General features: G+C 38.6%; 1 protein-coding gene across 1 annotated transcript in view; it reads right to left on the bottom strand.

Annotated features, from left to right (window-relative positions):
• The window catches only part of LOC108974195 (zinc finger SWIM domain-containing protein 8), a gene marked incomplete at its 5' end in the record, with an annotated part of 28474 nt that overhangs the window by 6811 nt on the left and 5987 nt on the right, over positions 1-15676 (bottom strand). The window contains 4 exons of the mRNA XM_018941898.1: positions 586-1080; positions 1152-1462; positions 1537-1700; positions 1790-2032. Coding sequence (XP_018797443.1) covers positions 586-1080; positions 1152-1462; positions 1537-1700; positions 1790-2032 — 1213 coding nt within the window. The remainder of the gene's footprint in view (positions 1-585; positions 1081-1151; positions 1463-1536; positions 1701-1789; positions 2033-15676) is intronic.

Here is a 15676-nt window from a genome sequence, read left to right as displayed (position 1 = left end):
AATGGTGTTTGCAAAATTTCAAAACGATATCTTAAAAACTGAGGGACTAGTTCGTATATATACAGACAGACGGACAGACGGACATGGCTAAATCGAATCAGCTCAACATGATCAACTGATCATTTATATATATACTTTATAGGGTCTCCGACGCTTTCTTCTGGGTGTTACAAACTTCGTGACAAAATTAATATACCCTGTTAAGGGTATAATTAAGATTACAATAATAGTAACGATCATAATTATGATTACATCAATTGTAATTTTGAACATTCTACGATTACAATAAATTGCATAATTTAAGATATATATTATTTCATAATTAAATATAAGATCATGAAATCAAAAATTATGATTACAAGAATCGTAATGATTATAATTACATGACAATTACTTTTAAAAATTCGATGATTTCAAGTGCCTGTAATCAAAATCATATAATTTTTATTTTTTATTTGCAGTAAATACAAAAGAATAATGATTACAAAAAAAGTAATGTAAATATTAACGCAATCCTCACTTAAAAATCAAATAAAACAAGCTGTGGAATCAATGCAAAAAGGATTTCAGAAAAAATTACTTTACCTTGAATTCTGTTGGTGCTTATTGCTGTACGACGACGGCATCATACGACACTTCACCACACGATCGAGTATCTTCAGGTGCCATGCAGTGAATTGTGCATGCAACATATCGCGTTCGTCGGGCGCCAAGCCGGGATTTAGCGCCGCCAAACGCCACAACACCACAATCTCGTCGCACAGCGAGCTACATGCATGCTGGAGGGCTGTCGAATTCGAATGTGTGTTCGAGTGTTTGCCACCGCTATGCCCATGCGAGCCCATCATCAGTGATAATTTCGTTTGGAACCACCATATCAATATTTGATCGCACACCATACACTCCTCGGTGATGATCTCCAACAGGCGTACAGCATTACGATCACAACGTCTATACATTTCACGTACGATTGATAATAGATTCCACATGCCCTCGGGTTCACGTCCACGTAACGGACGTAATAGTGAACTCCATTCGGCAGCCGCCGGTGGGGCGGAGTTTGTTAAATAATTTACATCGCTAAAGGCATAAGAAAGTAAGAATAAAAATAAGTATGGGAGAGAGAGGTCTGTAATGGCATTTCAACTTACCTAAAAACTATGGGTGCCGGTAGGCAGAATTTAATTAAAATACGCTTAATATTAGCATGCAATGTCTTTTCATCCAAATACCAACTAGTCTGATCGTGTACAGAAGCACCAGCTGTCGGATCAGGCGCACCGCACACTGTATTTATGGCAGTGGGCTGTGAGCTGAGCAGCTCATCGAGCAAACGTTGCGCTGTTGGTAGTATTTGCTGCGGCAATTCGCTGATTAAATATTGCGCGAATTTTTGCAATTGATCGCGTTGTAGGCGCGTCAATGATTCGGAGACAGGTGCACGTAAACATACTTCTAGGGGCTGCACGAAAAACAAGAAATTGCATAAAATTATTATTTATAACTGTTAAATGCGGTAAATTGCGGCTGACTTACATTATGAATTCTATGTAAACAGACTGCGACCACGTGCGAGCACCAATAGGCAGGCGAGGTGCAAGTGCAATTACACGACGAGATGCGCCTACGATCGAAGGTGACGGCCACATTGAAGTGGGCACGTGGCGTTTGACCAACTACAGTGGCGGATAAATGAAAACCTGCGCGCAAAGAAAATGAAAATTAATATATAGCTTATGGCATACACTACAGCTGAATATGTATGTATGTATGTATGTATGTACGGTACCAATTTGTAGTGTGTCTTTGACGGCGCGTGTCTTGAACAGCTGATCGCCGCGATTAAATTCATCCGCTGAGCTATTAGCCAAGCACGAGTACAGGCGTATATCCTCTTCATTGTCGGGGAAACTCCAAAAAGCAATGCGCAACTGCAATTGTTCCGGTACGGGCGGATAGACGTGTTCGACCAATTCGAAGGGGATATATGAAGCGACGCAGCGTGCAGCAAGTTCTGTAAGTGAAGAAACATCTGAAAGAAGAAAATCGAAATTTTTAAATTAGTAAGGCTTAAAATGGGCAATAAAGCGTTTTTAAACTTTTGGGGCACAAAATAAATATTTGGAGGTTGGGTAGAATCGGAATAAAAAAAAATTTATATTATACTAAATAACGAACGATGCGACACCACAGCGGATTGGTTTTGGATTTGCGCAGGAAATGTGTTTTAAAACCGTAAAAAGATAATTTTTTTCAAAAAAAAAAAAAAAACATGAAAAACAGAAATCTCAACACAGCGCCATCTATCATCTTCGATACATAAACTTAGTTAAAGACAAATATTATTTTTAACACCATCTATCAAAGGATTTATGATTTATGATAGGAACGGAATAATCAGTTTTAAAAACAGTAAAAACTAAAATTCTTTTCCGAGAAAAATCTTTGAAAAACTGAAAACTCACCTCAGCGACATCTACTATCTTCCAACACATAAACTCAGTATAAGAAAAATATCATAATTTGTATAAAAACAATCTCAAAATTATTTTAAAAAAATTTCAAGGTAAAAATTTTTATACCGGATTTCGAGCAGTTGGAAAACTAAGTGCGACACATTGCCAAACTACAAAAGATTTGGTTGTCTCAAGGTGTAGCAAATAACCGTGAACACATCAAACGCAAGCAGCGACAAAAGAACAACGGTAAACAAAAGGAGTTAATTGCACTTTGCATTCACAATTCCATACAGACATAGGTTCATATGTTCGGCGGAAATTTTTAGCTCTCCACGGTCAAACGCTTATTCATGCCAATGACTTATTTGCTAAAAATTTACAAACAAGCGCGTGTATAATATCATCAGTAAATAAAACGTATGTACATGTGTGTCTCATATACACAAATAGGGCTATGTGTAGATGAATGTGTGGCATATGCAAGGGTAGTGATACAAGGCATTCGTGCCACGCGGCTGTCAGCTCCAGTGGATGCCTCAACAAACAACCAGAGGTCGTGTTGATTCTTTCATAAAAAAGGCACAAACCTACAAACGGTTTCGGAAACGTGCTTGCACTCGCACATACACATGTACATACATATTATACTTACAAATGCACAAGTGTGTGTTGCACTGTCAATCGATTGGACACTTGCACATGTGCGATTATTTCTCATACTTGCCAGCTTTTTATAGTTGTTAATGCTAAGAGGGCAGTTTGAGAGATCTGTGATTCAAAAGAAAATAAAATAAAAAAAAATTTCAGCGTATTTTTTTAATTATCGGAGTATCGCCACAGACTTTTTTAAGGACATTCTATACCCTGCACCAAAAAGAGTCAGAACACTCTTATGAGTGTGAAAATTCGAATCGTCAAAAATACCAATATATATTTTTTTTTGAAAATATCGATACAATTTTCAAACATATCGATACTTTTTTTCAAAAATATTGTGAAATMTAAATGCAATAGAACAAGTGWATGCGCTTCTTGTCAATTTTAGTATTACATTTAATTAATTAATTAATTTAATCAATATTAATATTATTTTTAGGAAAATTACTTATTATATATATATTATACTTATTTTTTAAATTTATCGAATATTACCAATATTTTTTTAGAAACTATCGATTTTCAAATTTTTTTGTAACAAATTTTTGTGTAACTCCTCTATTCATGTGTGATGGGTAAAACAATCGGCGAACTGCAGAAAAACAATAATATGAAAAACATATCGATAACATTATTGAATTTCTTTTATTATTACTAGAGTTACTAATAAATTCTACAATAGTTCTATATTTCCAATATTTACCCGAAAATTTTCTGTTATCTCTTATCCGCTATAGAAAATTATCGATAATTATCAGAAAATTGATAACATAAATAATCTCTATTGCCTATAGAAATGTTACTAAATTTTTGCATATCTTCTATGTTCATGGGTGATGGGTAAAGCCATCGGCAATCTTCAGAAAGACAATAATATCGATAAGTTCCTGAGTTTCTTTGATTATTACTAGGGCTATTAATAGTTTTACTTTTCCAATTTTTTCACATAAATTGTCTCTTGTCCCTTGTCCACTATAGAAAGTTATCGATAATTATCAGAAAAGAGTTAAAGATATATATCGATTGCTTATCGAAATGTTGCCAATAACAGAGATAACAGAAATATTGGTGCTATCAATAGTGTGGCACCTCTAGCTACCATTTTCAGAAAAACAATAGTATAAAAAATATGTATATCGACAACATCAAATTTTGGTTAACAGTATTATTCATAATAATTCAACACCTCTAATATTTAGCATCAAATTTCCAAGAGCAAATGCTAATAGAGGAAAACTATCAAAAATATTGATGTATGTATATAATGCTACGAACAAACATACGTACATATATCGATAAATTCATTGAGTCATCCTGTTTAAGGATAAGAGCATTATTTCTAGTGTCATCAATGGTTTTCAAAATATCTTTCCCATAAATTGTGTATTTCCACATGAATATCGGGTTATCGCTAATTATCAGAAAATCGATAACATAAAATATATCGAGTTCTTATCGAATTTTTAGCTAGTGACATTAGTATTATTATTGCCTTTAGCACTAACTCTTACTTTCTTACCCACAAATAGAATGTTTCCACAAATGTGTTATCGATAATTTTCAGAAAACCAATAACATAAAATATATCGAGATCTTCTCGAATTTTTAGCAGTGGCATTAGTAATATTATTGCTAGTCGCAATAATTTTTATGCGTTTTCTAGTAAGATGATCACCATCAACATCCCGAAAAACTTATTGTAAGAAACCTGTAAGGACCTGGCCCCTTCGTGGACATAATTTTACATGCACAAATAAGAACCCTTTGACTAATCTCATGCGAAAAAGATCATGGTCTAAGCATGGTGAAGCTCATCAAATGGTCGCACAGCCAGGATCTTCTATAAGGACAACGCTGGACCACACACATCTTTGATGACTCTGCAAAACCTGAGAGAGCTATAGCCCTGACCTTGCACCATCAGACTTCCACTTGTTTCTGTCAATGCAGAACTTCCTTCATGGTGTAAAGTTGGCTTCAAGAGAAGAATGTGAAAATTGTCGAATGTGAGTTTTTCGCCGAAAAACCAGAGAGGTTTTACACTGATGCAATAATATCTCTAGCTGAAAAATGGCAAAAAGTGGTCGACCAAAATTGTACATACTATAAACACGAAAAGACGTTTTGGACTACCCATTATTGATGTAAATTGGATTTACTCCTTTTGTGAAATTATGAAACTGCCAACTGTTACACTCCCATATATACATACATACATAAACCGTTTCCACGTCAGTTGGGCCTAAATAATCGGAACGGACCCGGATTTTTATCCGGCCTAGGACTGTCAACCCGGCACCATGCCTCGAAATTCCTTCGGCTTACCGCTGCAACAACAACTTTCACATTCTTCAAATGTTCATTGGCATTATCTAGATCTATCGTTTCAAAACCGAAAAATTTTCATATTAATTTTAGGTGTCCTCTCTATTTTATCACTTCATTGACAATGCAAAGTTAATTACACTTCTTATAATTGCTACCTTTAACAACCCTGTCTGTTTTTATAAACTAAGCCAACTGTGAACTTTGGTTTCGGTTATTAATGGATGACAGTTGACAGCTGCAGTGTTGCATTTGAGGTTAGGGGGAACTTCAAAAGTCACTGACTTAACCGACAGCCTTTGTAAGTAGTTGATTGTTGTTCTTTATTTTGCACTTTTTAATGTAATATTTGGTTTTCAGTTTTTGGTTATGTTGACACGACAAGTTTTGAAGATAACAAACGTGCGACAGGCAACAACACGAAAGCGGACAGACAACAAGAATAACGAACAAAAAAGCAATAACCGGTAAAGCAGTCAACTAGTCAGTTGGCCGAAACGTCAAGCAGCCGGACAGTTAGTCAACAAGGTAACACAAAAGACAGACAACAAAAACAAAAACAACAATAGCAACAACAACAATGTAAGAATGTACTATGCGCAGTGTAACTAACAACCTTTAAGTGGCACGCAATGTGGTTGTTGAATGTTGTTGCCTGTCTATCTGCCATCCAAAAGCCAAAACAAGCAACAACGACGAAGCGATAAACATTCGAAGCGGCGCCGAAGGTAGAGGAGAACGGGCATATAAAATTGAGATGGCACAGCAGAACAAGGGCAGGCCAACCACCGACACAGGCAACCACCAGGCACTTTGCAACGAGCGTAAGTGCGCCAGTTTCGAGTAGTTGGCCGACAGGATTGGCCAAGTGAGAAGCCGACGGAGGGGAAGGAGCGCGGCGGCAGAGCGGCAAAATAAAAACATAGTGCAACAGCAAGCGTACTGAGGTGGAATGGGGTGAGTGAGCGAATATGTGGCACTTGCAAACAGGTGAAGCTAAAGGGCCAGCTGGGAAGGAAACGGGGCAGGACGAGATCAACACGACCTGCTGCTTGGCAGTGAGTAAGTGATACTTTAGGAACAAGCAATTGCCTGAATTATACGTGGAGGCATGCGGACGGACGCACAGATAGACAGCCAAACAAACAATAAGCGGTGGTCTTGACTTGTCTTCCGCTGGTAAAAATGTTGCATTGCTTTGCATCGGGCAACAGTTGTCGGCGGAGTTTATCAAATGACCGGAAAAAAGGTTTTACTTCATTGTAGGTATTTATGCAGTTTTTGTGTTATGTGGTTGCTCGCCCCTGCCTTTACGGCACAACGTCTTTCATTGGAAATTAATAATAGAGCATTTTACACTCAAGTGTCATTTAGCTTACGGACAGTGCCAAGTTTCTGGGAACGTATATTTTTGCGCGCAAGGAGATATAATTATATTTGTACGGTATTTTTCCATGAACAGTTAGAAGTAGCTAATTTTTTTGACCCTATAATATAGTAATATCAGTAACTTTCTCAAATTAAGTTCGAGGATCTATAGGGGGTCGCGTTAATTAGAAAAGACACCAAAGACAACAAAAATTATAGACAAAACTGCGATCATCGATGGTCATAAAAGAAACAGCTGTGCAACTTTCCGTGTAATTATAAACAAATCCTGCTTCACCTCTCATTAATGAAGTCATAAAAAAAATGTAGTATTCTGTGAAATTATTTCAGAAAAAGATAACGGAACGAAACTGTCGAAAGCATTAATTAAATTTAAAGGAAACTATTCCACTGTTATCCCAGGTCCAGGGCAAGGTTTCTGCAGTTAAAAAGATAAAGTTTTTAGCTAATAGAGAGTTAAATGAGCTCGATTAAGAAGATAAGTGCACAAAACAACGTTAGGAACCATATAAATAAGACTGGATACAAAAATAAATTCGATATACAGAGTTTGTCCGGCGAGTAATAGGACTGATTTTCTTCCTCCGACAGTATACTTCGGAGGTAACGAACGAGCTGGTCAGTTGTGTCCCAGCACCTGGATAGTCAGGACACACATTTTCTCGCGACGTGTTTGTGTGAGCCGAAAATGTTTTCGGTTTTCGTTAGAGCAGCGGTAGGCAATTAAATTATGTGTGAAACTCGGTAAATCTGCGACAGCGATGTTTGATTTGATCAAGCAGGCTTACCCAGGGTTGCTTTAGCAAGAAGTAGTATGTTTCGGTAGCACCAAGCCTTTTTAGAGAGCCGGGAAGATGTCGCTGATGAAAACCGTGCTGAGAGACAGCAAAATTTTGAACTCAGACCTTCGACTAAGTATTCATTTAAATGGCCAGATAATAAACTTATCAAAATCTGTGGTTCATGACATTGTGACGGAGCACTTGAACATGCACAAGGTGACCCCAATTTTTGAATACCGCAATTACAGGTGACGAGTCATTTATCTTTGAGTATGATCTAGAGACAAAGAGACAATTTTCCGAGTGGCACACGCCGGCATCTTATACCTCGGCTGTCAAGGCTATTCCGGAGAATACTTCTCGTGACACCTTCAATGCTTGGAAATCGCTCTGGCAGCACTGCATCGACGCAGAAGGAGCCTATTTTGAAAGTTTTTAAAGAATTGTAACGATTGATTCAATAATAAATCAGATCAGTCCTGTTACTTTCCGGACAAACCCTGTATCAGTGCCAGTTCACATAAAACATCTCATGGAACGATTTTCCATCTGCGAATCGCTACTGAATCGCAGCATAAATCGATACATTTCTGAAGCGAATGATTATCGGTGATGAATGGATGAGTCAGTTACGACAACGTCGATGAGCCGGCGTAAACGATAGCCAAGCTAGACAGTGAGGAAGATTATGCTTGTGGTGGTGGGATTGGCATGGTGCCACCGACACTAGCCTCTACGGCAAAACACTCAGAAGCGCACCATCTGGACAACACCTGGTTACACTCACCGTTATATGTCATCATAAACTTCTTTAGATTGTCCGGGTTCATTTCAGTTACGTAGACCCGACTATCTTGGGAACGGAAAAGAAGTTTGAGAAAATCTACTGTGGCGGTTTTTCAATAGGGACGAAGGTTTCTATGCGCATGGTATTATGAAATTACCTTCGAAATGACAAGTTATGTTATTTTTGTATCGACCACGTTTAGAAGAAATAGGTTAACTATCGAAGTCACTGTTTCATCGGGTTCGGACCAGAAGGATAGGAAGTTAAGTAGTTTGCTTATTGAGCATGCAAAGCGGTGTTGCATGCGGGGACTCATTACTCGTACATACAGAACTTGCTACAATAACCAGAACGAAGTTGAGCAAGGTTCACTCTGGTTTCACGTCGAGGATCTAACCCTGTTTGGAGCAGGAAGTAATATGATAACCAGTTTTCGAACAAAATGGTGCATATTTCATCTAAAGTCATTAATTTAAGAGAAGGTAGACTAAAACGAATTAGAAATGTCACCCAAATGAATGAAGCCGCGACAGTATCTTGTTCTTCTTTACTGGCGTAGAAACCGCTTATGAGGTAACATTAGCAGAATATCTTCTCTGCGTTTAAAATACAACGTGGAAAGCGATTTAACTTCTTAAGGTGTAATAATTTGGGGCTTAAACGGATTTAGAAAGATAATCCTTTCAATGTCTTTGTTTTTCTTTTATTTTGAGCTTTATGAAATGTAATCGAATCAGATAACGAATTTAAAACCGTTGTTTCCACACAAATTTGCCTATATGTCGGTTAAAATTGAAGGGATGCGCCAATTAGCAATACAACCCTGCGTATTTATTCAATCGCACACATACGTACATACCAAGGCCCAATATGTGAATGTAGTTGTGTATAGGCACACGCATATGTAGATACACATATACATAGTATACATACACATGCATGAACATATAATATATTGCAAAAATAATAACAACAAAGCGAAGACTTAACAAAGACGTCGGCTAATTAGTTGACGGCAATGTGCTCGATATGAAAACTGCAATCCTTTTAATTAAGGCAGACAAATTCCACTGAAAATGCGCGTCGCCGCCACCGCCACCGTTATCGACGAAGCATACCGAACAAAAGAGCAAGAATTACAAAGGACCAAAGACGAAATAAGGGTAGCGAGTGTGTGTGTGTATGAGACGCAGCGCCAAAGAAGCGAGCGCACGAAGTGAGGCGGCAGGGCAGTGGGGCAAATGCAAAACAAACATACAAACAAACACATTTGTGCCAATATGCGTAAGCTTAATTTTTGGTGCATATGTATAGATGTGTCTGCGCATGTGAATCTGTGTGTGCGTGTGTGGCGTTGTACGTCTCGATAACAATATGGTAAAAGCAACAGTGAATAAGCAACGAAAACAAACACATGTTGTTTCGGTTTAGTCCAGACATAGTGGCACCATTATTCATCGTCGTCTTCCATCAGCTTCTTCGCTGTTATTTCTTTTCTCAACTCGCACACACGCACACACAAAGTGCGACCATGGCGTTGGTGACGATGACGACGGCATCACTGTCGTTAGCAACGTCAGCGTGTAGCACGTTGCTACCACCAAACCCCACCAGCGATAAGAGGAGCAGCAGCAGCAGCAGCAATAACAACAAAGTCATAACAATCATAAGAACAACAACAATGTAACTTTTGAAAACAAAGTGTGCTGGCGAAACTTCAAAATGTTTACATAACTACATTCAAATATTTGCGAAGCGCGACAAAAATATCGCAAAACCCTTACAACAACAAAAACAACTACAAATTCAACAAAAAATCGACCATTGATGGCAACAAAAGACGCTGTGTCATCGTTGTTGTGCACCGTTGCATGCCAACCATAGTGAAGTCAAAAGCTGACGTTGACATCGGACAACGACAGTAACAGCAACAGCAACAGCAACAAGAGCAAAACCGAAAAAAGAGATACAAGTAAAACGTAAATTTCGGTTGCAGCGTAGCTAAAATACCCTTTACGCATAAAAAAATTTTCATATAAGAATATTTTGAGCTGCTTGTATAGTGATTCGATCTATAAAATTACATATGTATATGGAGATTGTTCTTCAGCGATTATAACGGCGCTTTTAACAATAATGTCAGCCAAATATCATGAAGATATCTTGTTAAATAAAATAAAAAAGTTTCCCATACAAGGACTAAATTCCGATCGTTCAGTTTGTATGGCAGCTATATGCCACAGTAATCCGTTATCGACAGTTCCAACAGATGAGCAGCATCTTAAGGAGAAAAACGCGTATATAAAATTTCAAAACTATAACTCAAAAACTCAGGCAATAATTCGCGTAAATACCTGGCTAAAACAACTCCGACGTTTCTTCATGGCTGTTACAAGCTGCGTGACAAGCTTAATATGTACTGGGTATAACAACCAAAAATGCAAGTTGCTGTAGTTATTGTTGGCGACAGCGAACCTTTTATGGACCCACACCCGAACACAACACACAATTTAAACTTTCGATGTTCGCTGCTACCTTTACGTCGTTCGCTTCTTGTGCCACACACATAAGCACATAGGCACACACATAGATGAGCGATTGAACATTGTGTTTGTTGCCATTTTGTTGTCGTCTTCGTCTTGTGTTCCAATCGGCAGCGTTCGTTGCCTGTCCTTGCCACGTGCAGGTCGTGGCGTCGCTCACGTACGTCCAACATATCTATCTGTATATACTATATATGTATGTATGTGTACGTGCTGTCGCTTGTCGCCCAAAGCGCTCGGCTGCCCACAATTCCACCGCCTGACTAACTCGGCGACTGGCTGTCAGCGTGTCAGCTACTGGTTGTACGCATTCGGCACAGCTGATTGTTGTTGTTATTCTTGTTGCTTTTGGAGTGGACTCGACTCATACAACGTTTATACAAATTCGACAATTAATCATAACCACAGGAAAAAAAAAACAGAAATTGTAAATGCAACCACCGCAACAGCAACGACAACAACTGCTGCACGCAAGAAAAAATGCAGCAAAAAAAAAGATAAAATAAAATACTTTAAAAAGCATAGCAAATTGTTTTGGGTTCTTTAATTTTAGCGTGTTCCTTCATTTGCTTTTTGCCATTCTTGCAGCCATAAACAATAAATTGTGCCATAAATAAACGCTTTATAAGAAGTTATGTCGAGTAAGAGAGCTATGTACATATATGCTATACATATGTACATCCATAAGACCAATCTTATATGGTACGTGGGTGGACAGGTATGTTGAAAATCTTGGCAGAGAAAGGAAAAGTTCGGATCGGAAAGTTTCGAAAAGCTTCAGCTAAACCGCGCTCCAGTGTGGCCCTTCAGAATCATCAATGAAAAAACATCAAGATACATACTACATATAATAATGTTATCAAATTGAAAAGTAAACTTTTAATTCATACTTCGCGTGTTGTTCGAAATGGTATTTTTTCTAGAAGTTGGTTCAAAGAAGGCTCTGATGGCCATCACGACGGAGGATTTTCCAAGTTCAATCTACTTTTGGAGAAAATAATTCTACGTGCAGAAATAATAGAGAAGGTACCATCTTCTATATGTGTTCGGGCGCCGGCATACGCCGACGATATTGATATCTTTGCCTTCAAGATCCGCGCCGTGAGTTCTTTCGCCAGAATCGATAAGGAAGCGAAGCAAATGAGTCTGGTAGTGAACGAGGGCAAAACGAAATATTTCCTGTCAACAAACAAACGGTCGCCGCACTCGCGACTTGGCTCTCACGTCACGGTTGGCAGTCATAACTTCGTCTATCTTGCAACGGCGAATATCACATTCGATAGAACGACAAGCTGTATAAGATATACGAAGGCATTGACATAGTGCAGAGAATTAAAAGACGGCGGCTACTCTGGCTAGGTCATGTCGTCCGAATGGACGAAAACACTCCAACTCTGAAAGTATTCGACGCAGTACCCGCCGGGGGAAAGAGAGGAAAAAGAAAAGATAACGCGAAAGACACACAAGTAATATGACCAGAAACCCCATTGCCATGACAGTCCGTTCTACGTAACCGGAACCGATTCGGATTTTTATCTGTCCCAAAAAACTATGAAATCGAGAGCATTCCTCAAAATCATTTGGGGAACGTTTTCTATGGTGACAATAACATACTTCAATTGGAAAAATTACTTAGCTGACACATCCTAATCATACCTAAAATGTGTACTTATACAAATCCTGTCATAATTGAACTATAATAATATGGTAGATAATTTATTTGGAGAGCACGATCTTACTAACCGCACTGTATGATATAAGGAACCTTCAAGTCGAAGGTAGACTATTTTATAGGGAAACATATCATTAAGAAGATCTTTAGCTTGCTATATGCTATAGTGAGCCTATCTGTACGCTTAGTTTAGAGATTGTAGCGTTGCCTTTGCCAATAATCTATGTCTTCACGATTTCGTGATTTATATTTTAACAAATAAAAAAATTTTCCATTGAAGAACTTTATTTTGACAGTTCAATTTCTATGACAGCCATATGACATGGTGCTTCAAAATCACCGATTTTTTGGAATGTGCAATCACTTTGGTAGAGAAGGACATACATAAAATTTTTCAGAGATATGTATTTAAAATATCAGTTTGTCAATTATTCGGATATATGCATATTATTCTGATTCGCCAAACAACTTTCCCGATTTTTGATCAACCTTATGCTATCCAGCTTAAAGTTATGTTTACAGTAACCTTCGTAACTTGCCGCTCGTAACTGCCAGCGCCACTGAAATATGGAGCCCTTTCGTTGCACTTCATTGCACTTATTTACCCTATCGCGTGTTTAATTTTCTTGAGGTGTTCACCTCGTCTTCCGACGGCTATGGTTATGCACAAGCATGAATCGCCACGGTGACAACCTCAATTAAAATGATTGCAACGACAACAACAAAACCAACAGCGCCAAAGATTGCCATCGAAGCGGGTCAGGTCAATTCAGCGTTCAATGTTCGCTGCTGCTCAAAGCTCGCGCGACGTTCGGCGCTCGGTACACACGGAAGTGACGATATGAAATCTAGATAAACTGTGTGGAAAAGTTAAACTAAATATCATAGAAAACTTGCAGATTTTATTATTATATATTCGAGGGTAAGACTCACGAGATGTTTCAATCTCAGCTTCGCAAAGGCGGCAAAATCGGTATGTTATGGCTTTTCGTTTTAATTGTTCTGATTTATATATATTTATCATATGACACTTTCTGCTCGACGTTTTGAATCTATATTATTCAACTCTTTCTTAAAAAATATGAGGCATAGACTCTTTTTTCTTCTATTCCACAGTTCTAACTTGCAACATTACTAGATTGAAAGTGTCTGTGATGCAATAATAAAGAAAGACGTAAATCTCTGCTTCCACGACAGCCGCGTCTAAGAAACCGGAACGGACACGAGTTTTTATCCGGTCAAGGACTCTCAACTCGGCACCATTCCTCGATATTGCTTGAAGAGTGTTTTATACCGCTACAACAACAGGAACGGCGTTAGAAGATGAATAATAAACTCAATGACTACTTCAATATTCGTCCAATGCAAGATATTTCTTAGTTTAGTGTCTCTCGATCTTGGGCTCATGGAAACAGCACATAAAATTACATAGATTGTCCAACTTGGAACTTGTGGAGAAAGATTATAGTTATATGTGACAACAGATCTTCCTAAGTTTGGCATTGGCATGTCATTTTTTGGGAGAGGGACTCCGTCGCCGTGTCCTGGCATTCACCCCGATGGATGAACGTCTAGCCACAACCCGCATCAGAGCGAAGTTTTTCCAACATATCGCTGATTTCCCACGGCCCGTCAGAAGAGAAGGACAATGTGACCAAAGATATCTTCTATGAGCGCACCTATGACAGCTGCCCCCGCCACGACGTCAAAATCGTGCTTGGCAACTTTAACGCCGGAATGGGCAAAAGAGGTATCTTTGACACAACGGTCGATAAATTCAGCGTCCACGATGAAACATCCCCTAGAGGGTTGAGTCTGATCGACTTCGCTGGGGCCGAAATATGGATATCTGTGATCTGTAGAACAAGACTCCAGCACAAGAAAATTCAGAAGCTACCTGGCTGTCTCCGGGTCGAAAAGCCACCAAGCAAATCGATTAGGTTGTGATAGACGGAATAAACGTTCCCATTGTTTTAAATGTGCGTACGCTGCATGGTCCTAATATCGACTCGGACCATTATCTTGTTGCAGTCAAGATACGTATCCACCTCTGTGCAGCAAAACGTTTGAAGTCGAGAACGAGCATTCGTCAAAAACTCGGTATTAGGGAACTGCATTTCAAACTCCGTATGAACGGCTGGTACAACGAGGACTGCCGTGTCACAGCGGAGAGAAGACAGACTGCCTACTTCGCAACGTTACAATCGAACACAACACGTGCGAATGAGATGGATACAGAGAGTTAAAGTGGGAGGCGAGACGCAGACAGAAAGAGAGAGACCAAAATGCGTGAGTATGAAGAGCTTGATAGGTTGGCCAACAGGGGTAATACTGGTAAATTCTACGAAAAAATGCCACGACTAACAGAAAGTTTCAAGACCGGAGCATACTCCTGTAGAATCCACAGAAGTGATCTAGTAACCGATGCCCAGACCATACTAAATTTATGGAGGCAACACTTCTCCATCCTTCTAGAGGGCAGTGAAAGCCTAACGCCTGGAGAAGGCGAACCCGATTCCCCAGTCGATAAACACACACATGATTTAACTTTTTTTGACAATACGATACCAGATTTTTAGACAATAAATCGAATCATTTTAACCGATATAATAAAATAATTGGGGCGTTCACAACCTGCCTTAAAGCATCGTAAAGTCGTAAAATTTTAAATTTTTACACTTGTTTAAATAAAAATTAGGGTTTTCACATGTCTCTTAAAGTTATAAGTTATAACTCATTTTTGTATGTAATCCAACAACAAATTTTTTTTTAAACAAGTGTAAAAATTTAAAATTTTACGACTTTACGATTTAAGACAGCTTGTGAATACCCCAAATGGAACTATTTTTACTGGACTTTACATATACGAGGTGTGTTCAAAAAGTATCGCGAATTTTGTGTTTTTTCAAAAATTATTTATTTATTCATGAATATCTATTTTGTCCCCTTCAAAGTAATCCCCATGTTGTGCCAACAGGTTTTCCAATCTTCGAAGCACTTCAAAAAATCATTTTTTTTTATCTTCTTCAGCTCCTCCTTCGATGCCCCCTTTATCTCGTCAA

The sequence above is a fragment of the Bactrocera latifrons genome, unplaced genomic scaffold, assembly GCF_001853355.1.
Source record: "Bactrocera latifrons isolate USDA-ARS-PBARC rearing strain unplaced genomic scaffold, ASM185335v1 scaffold_54, whole genome shotgun sequence".
NCBI lineage: Eukaryota > Metazoa > Arthropoda > Insecta > Diptera > Tephritidae > Bactrocera > Bactrocera latifrons.
This window is presented reverse-complemented; position numbering and strand designations above follow the sequence as displayed.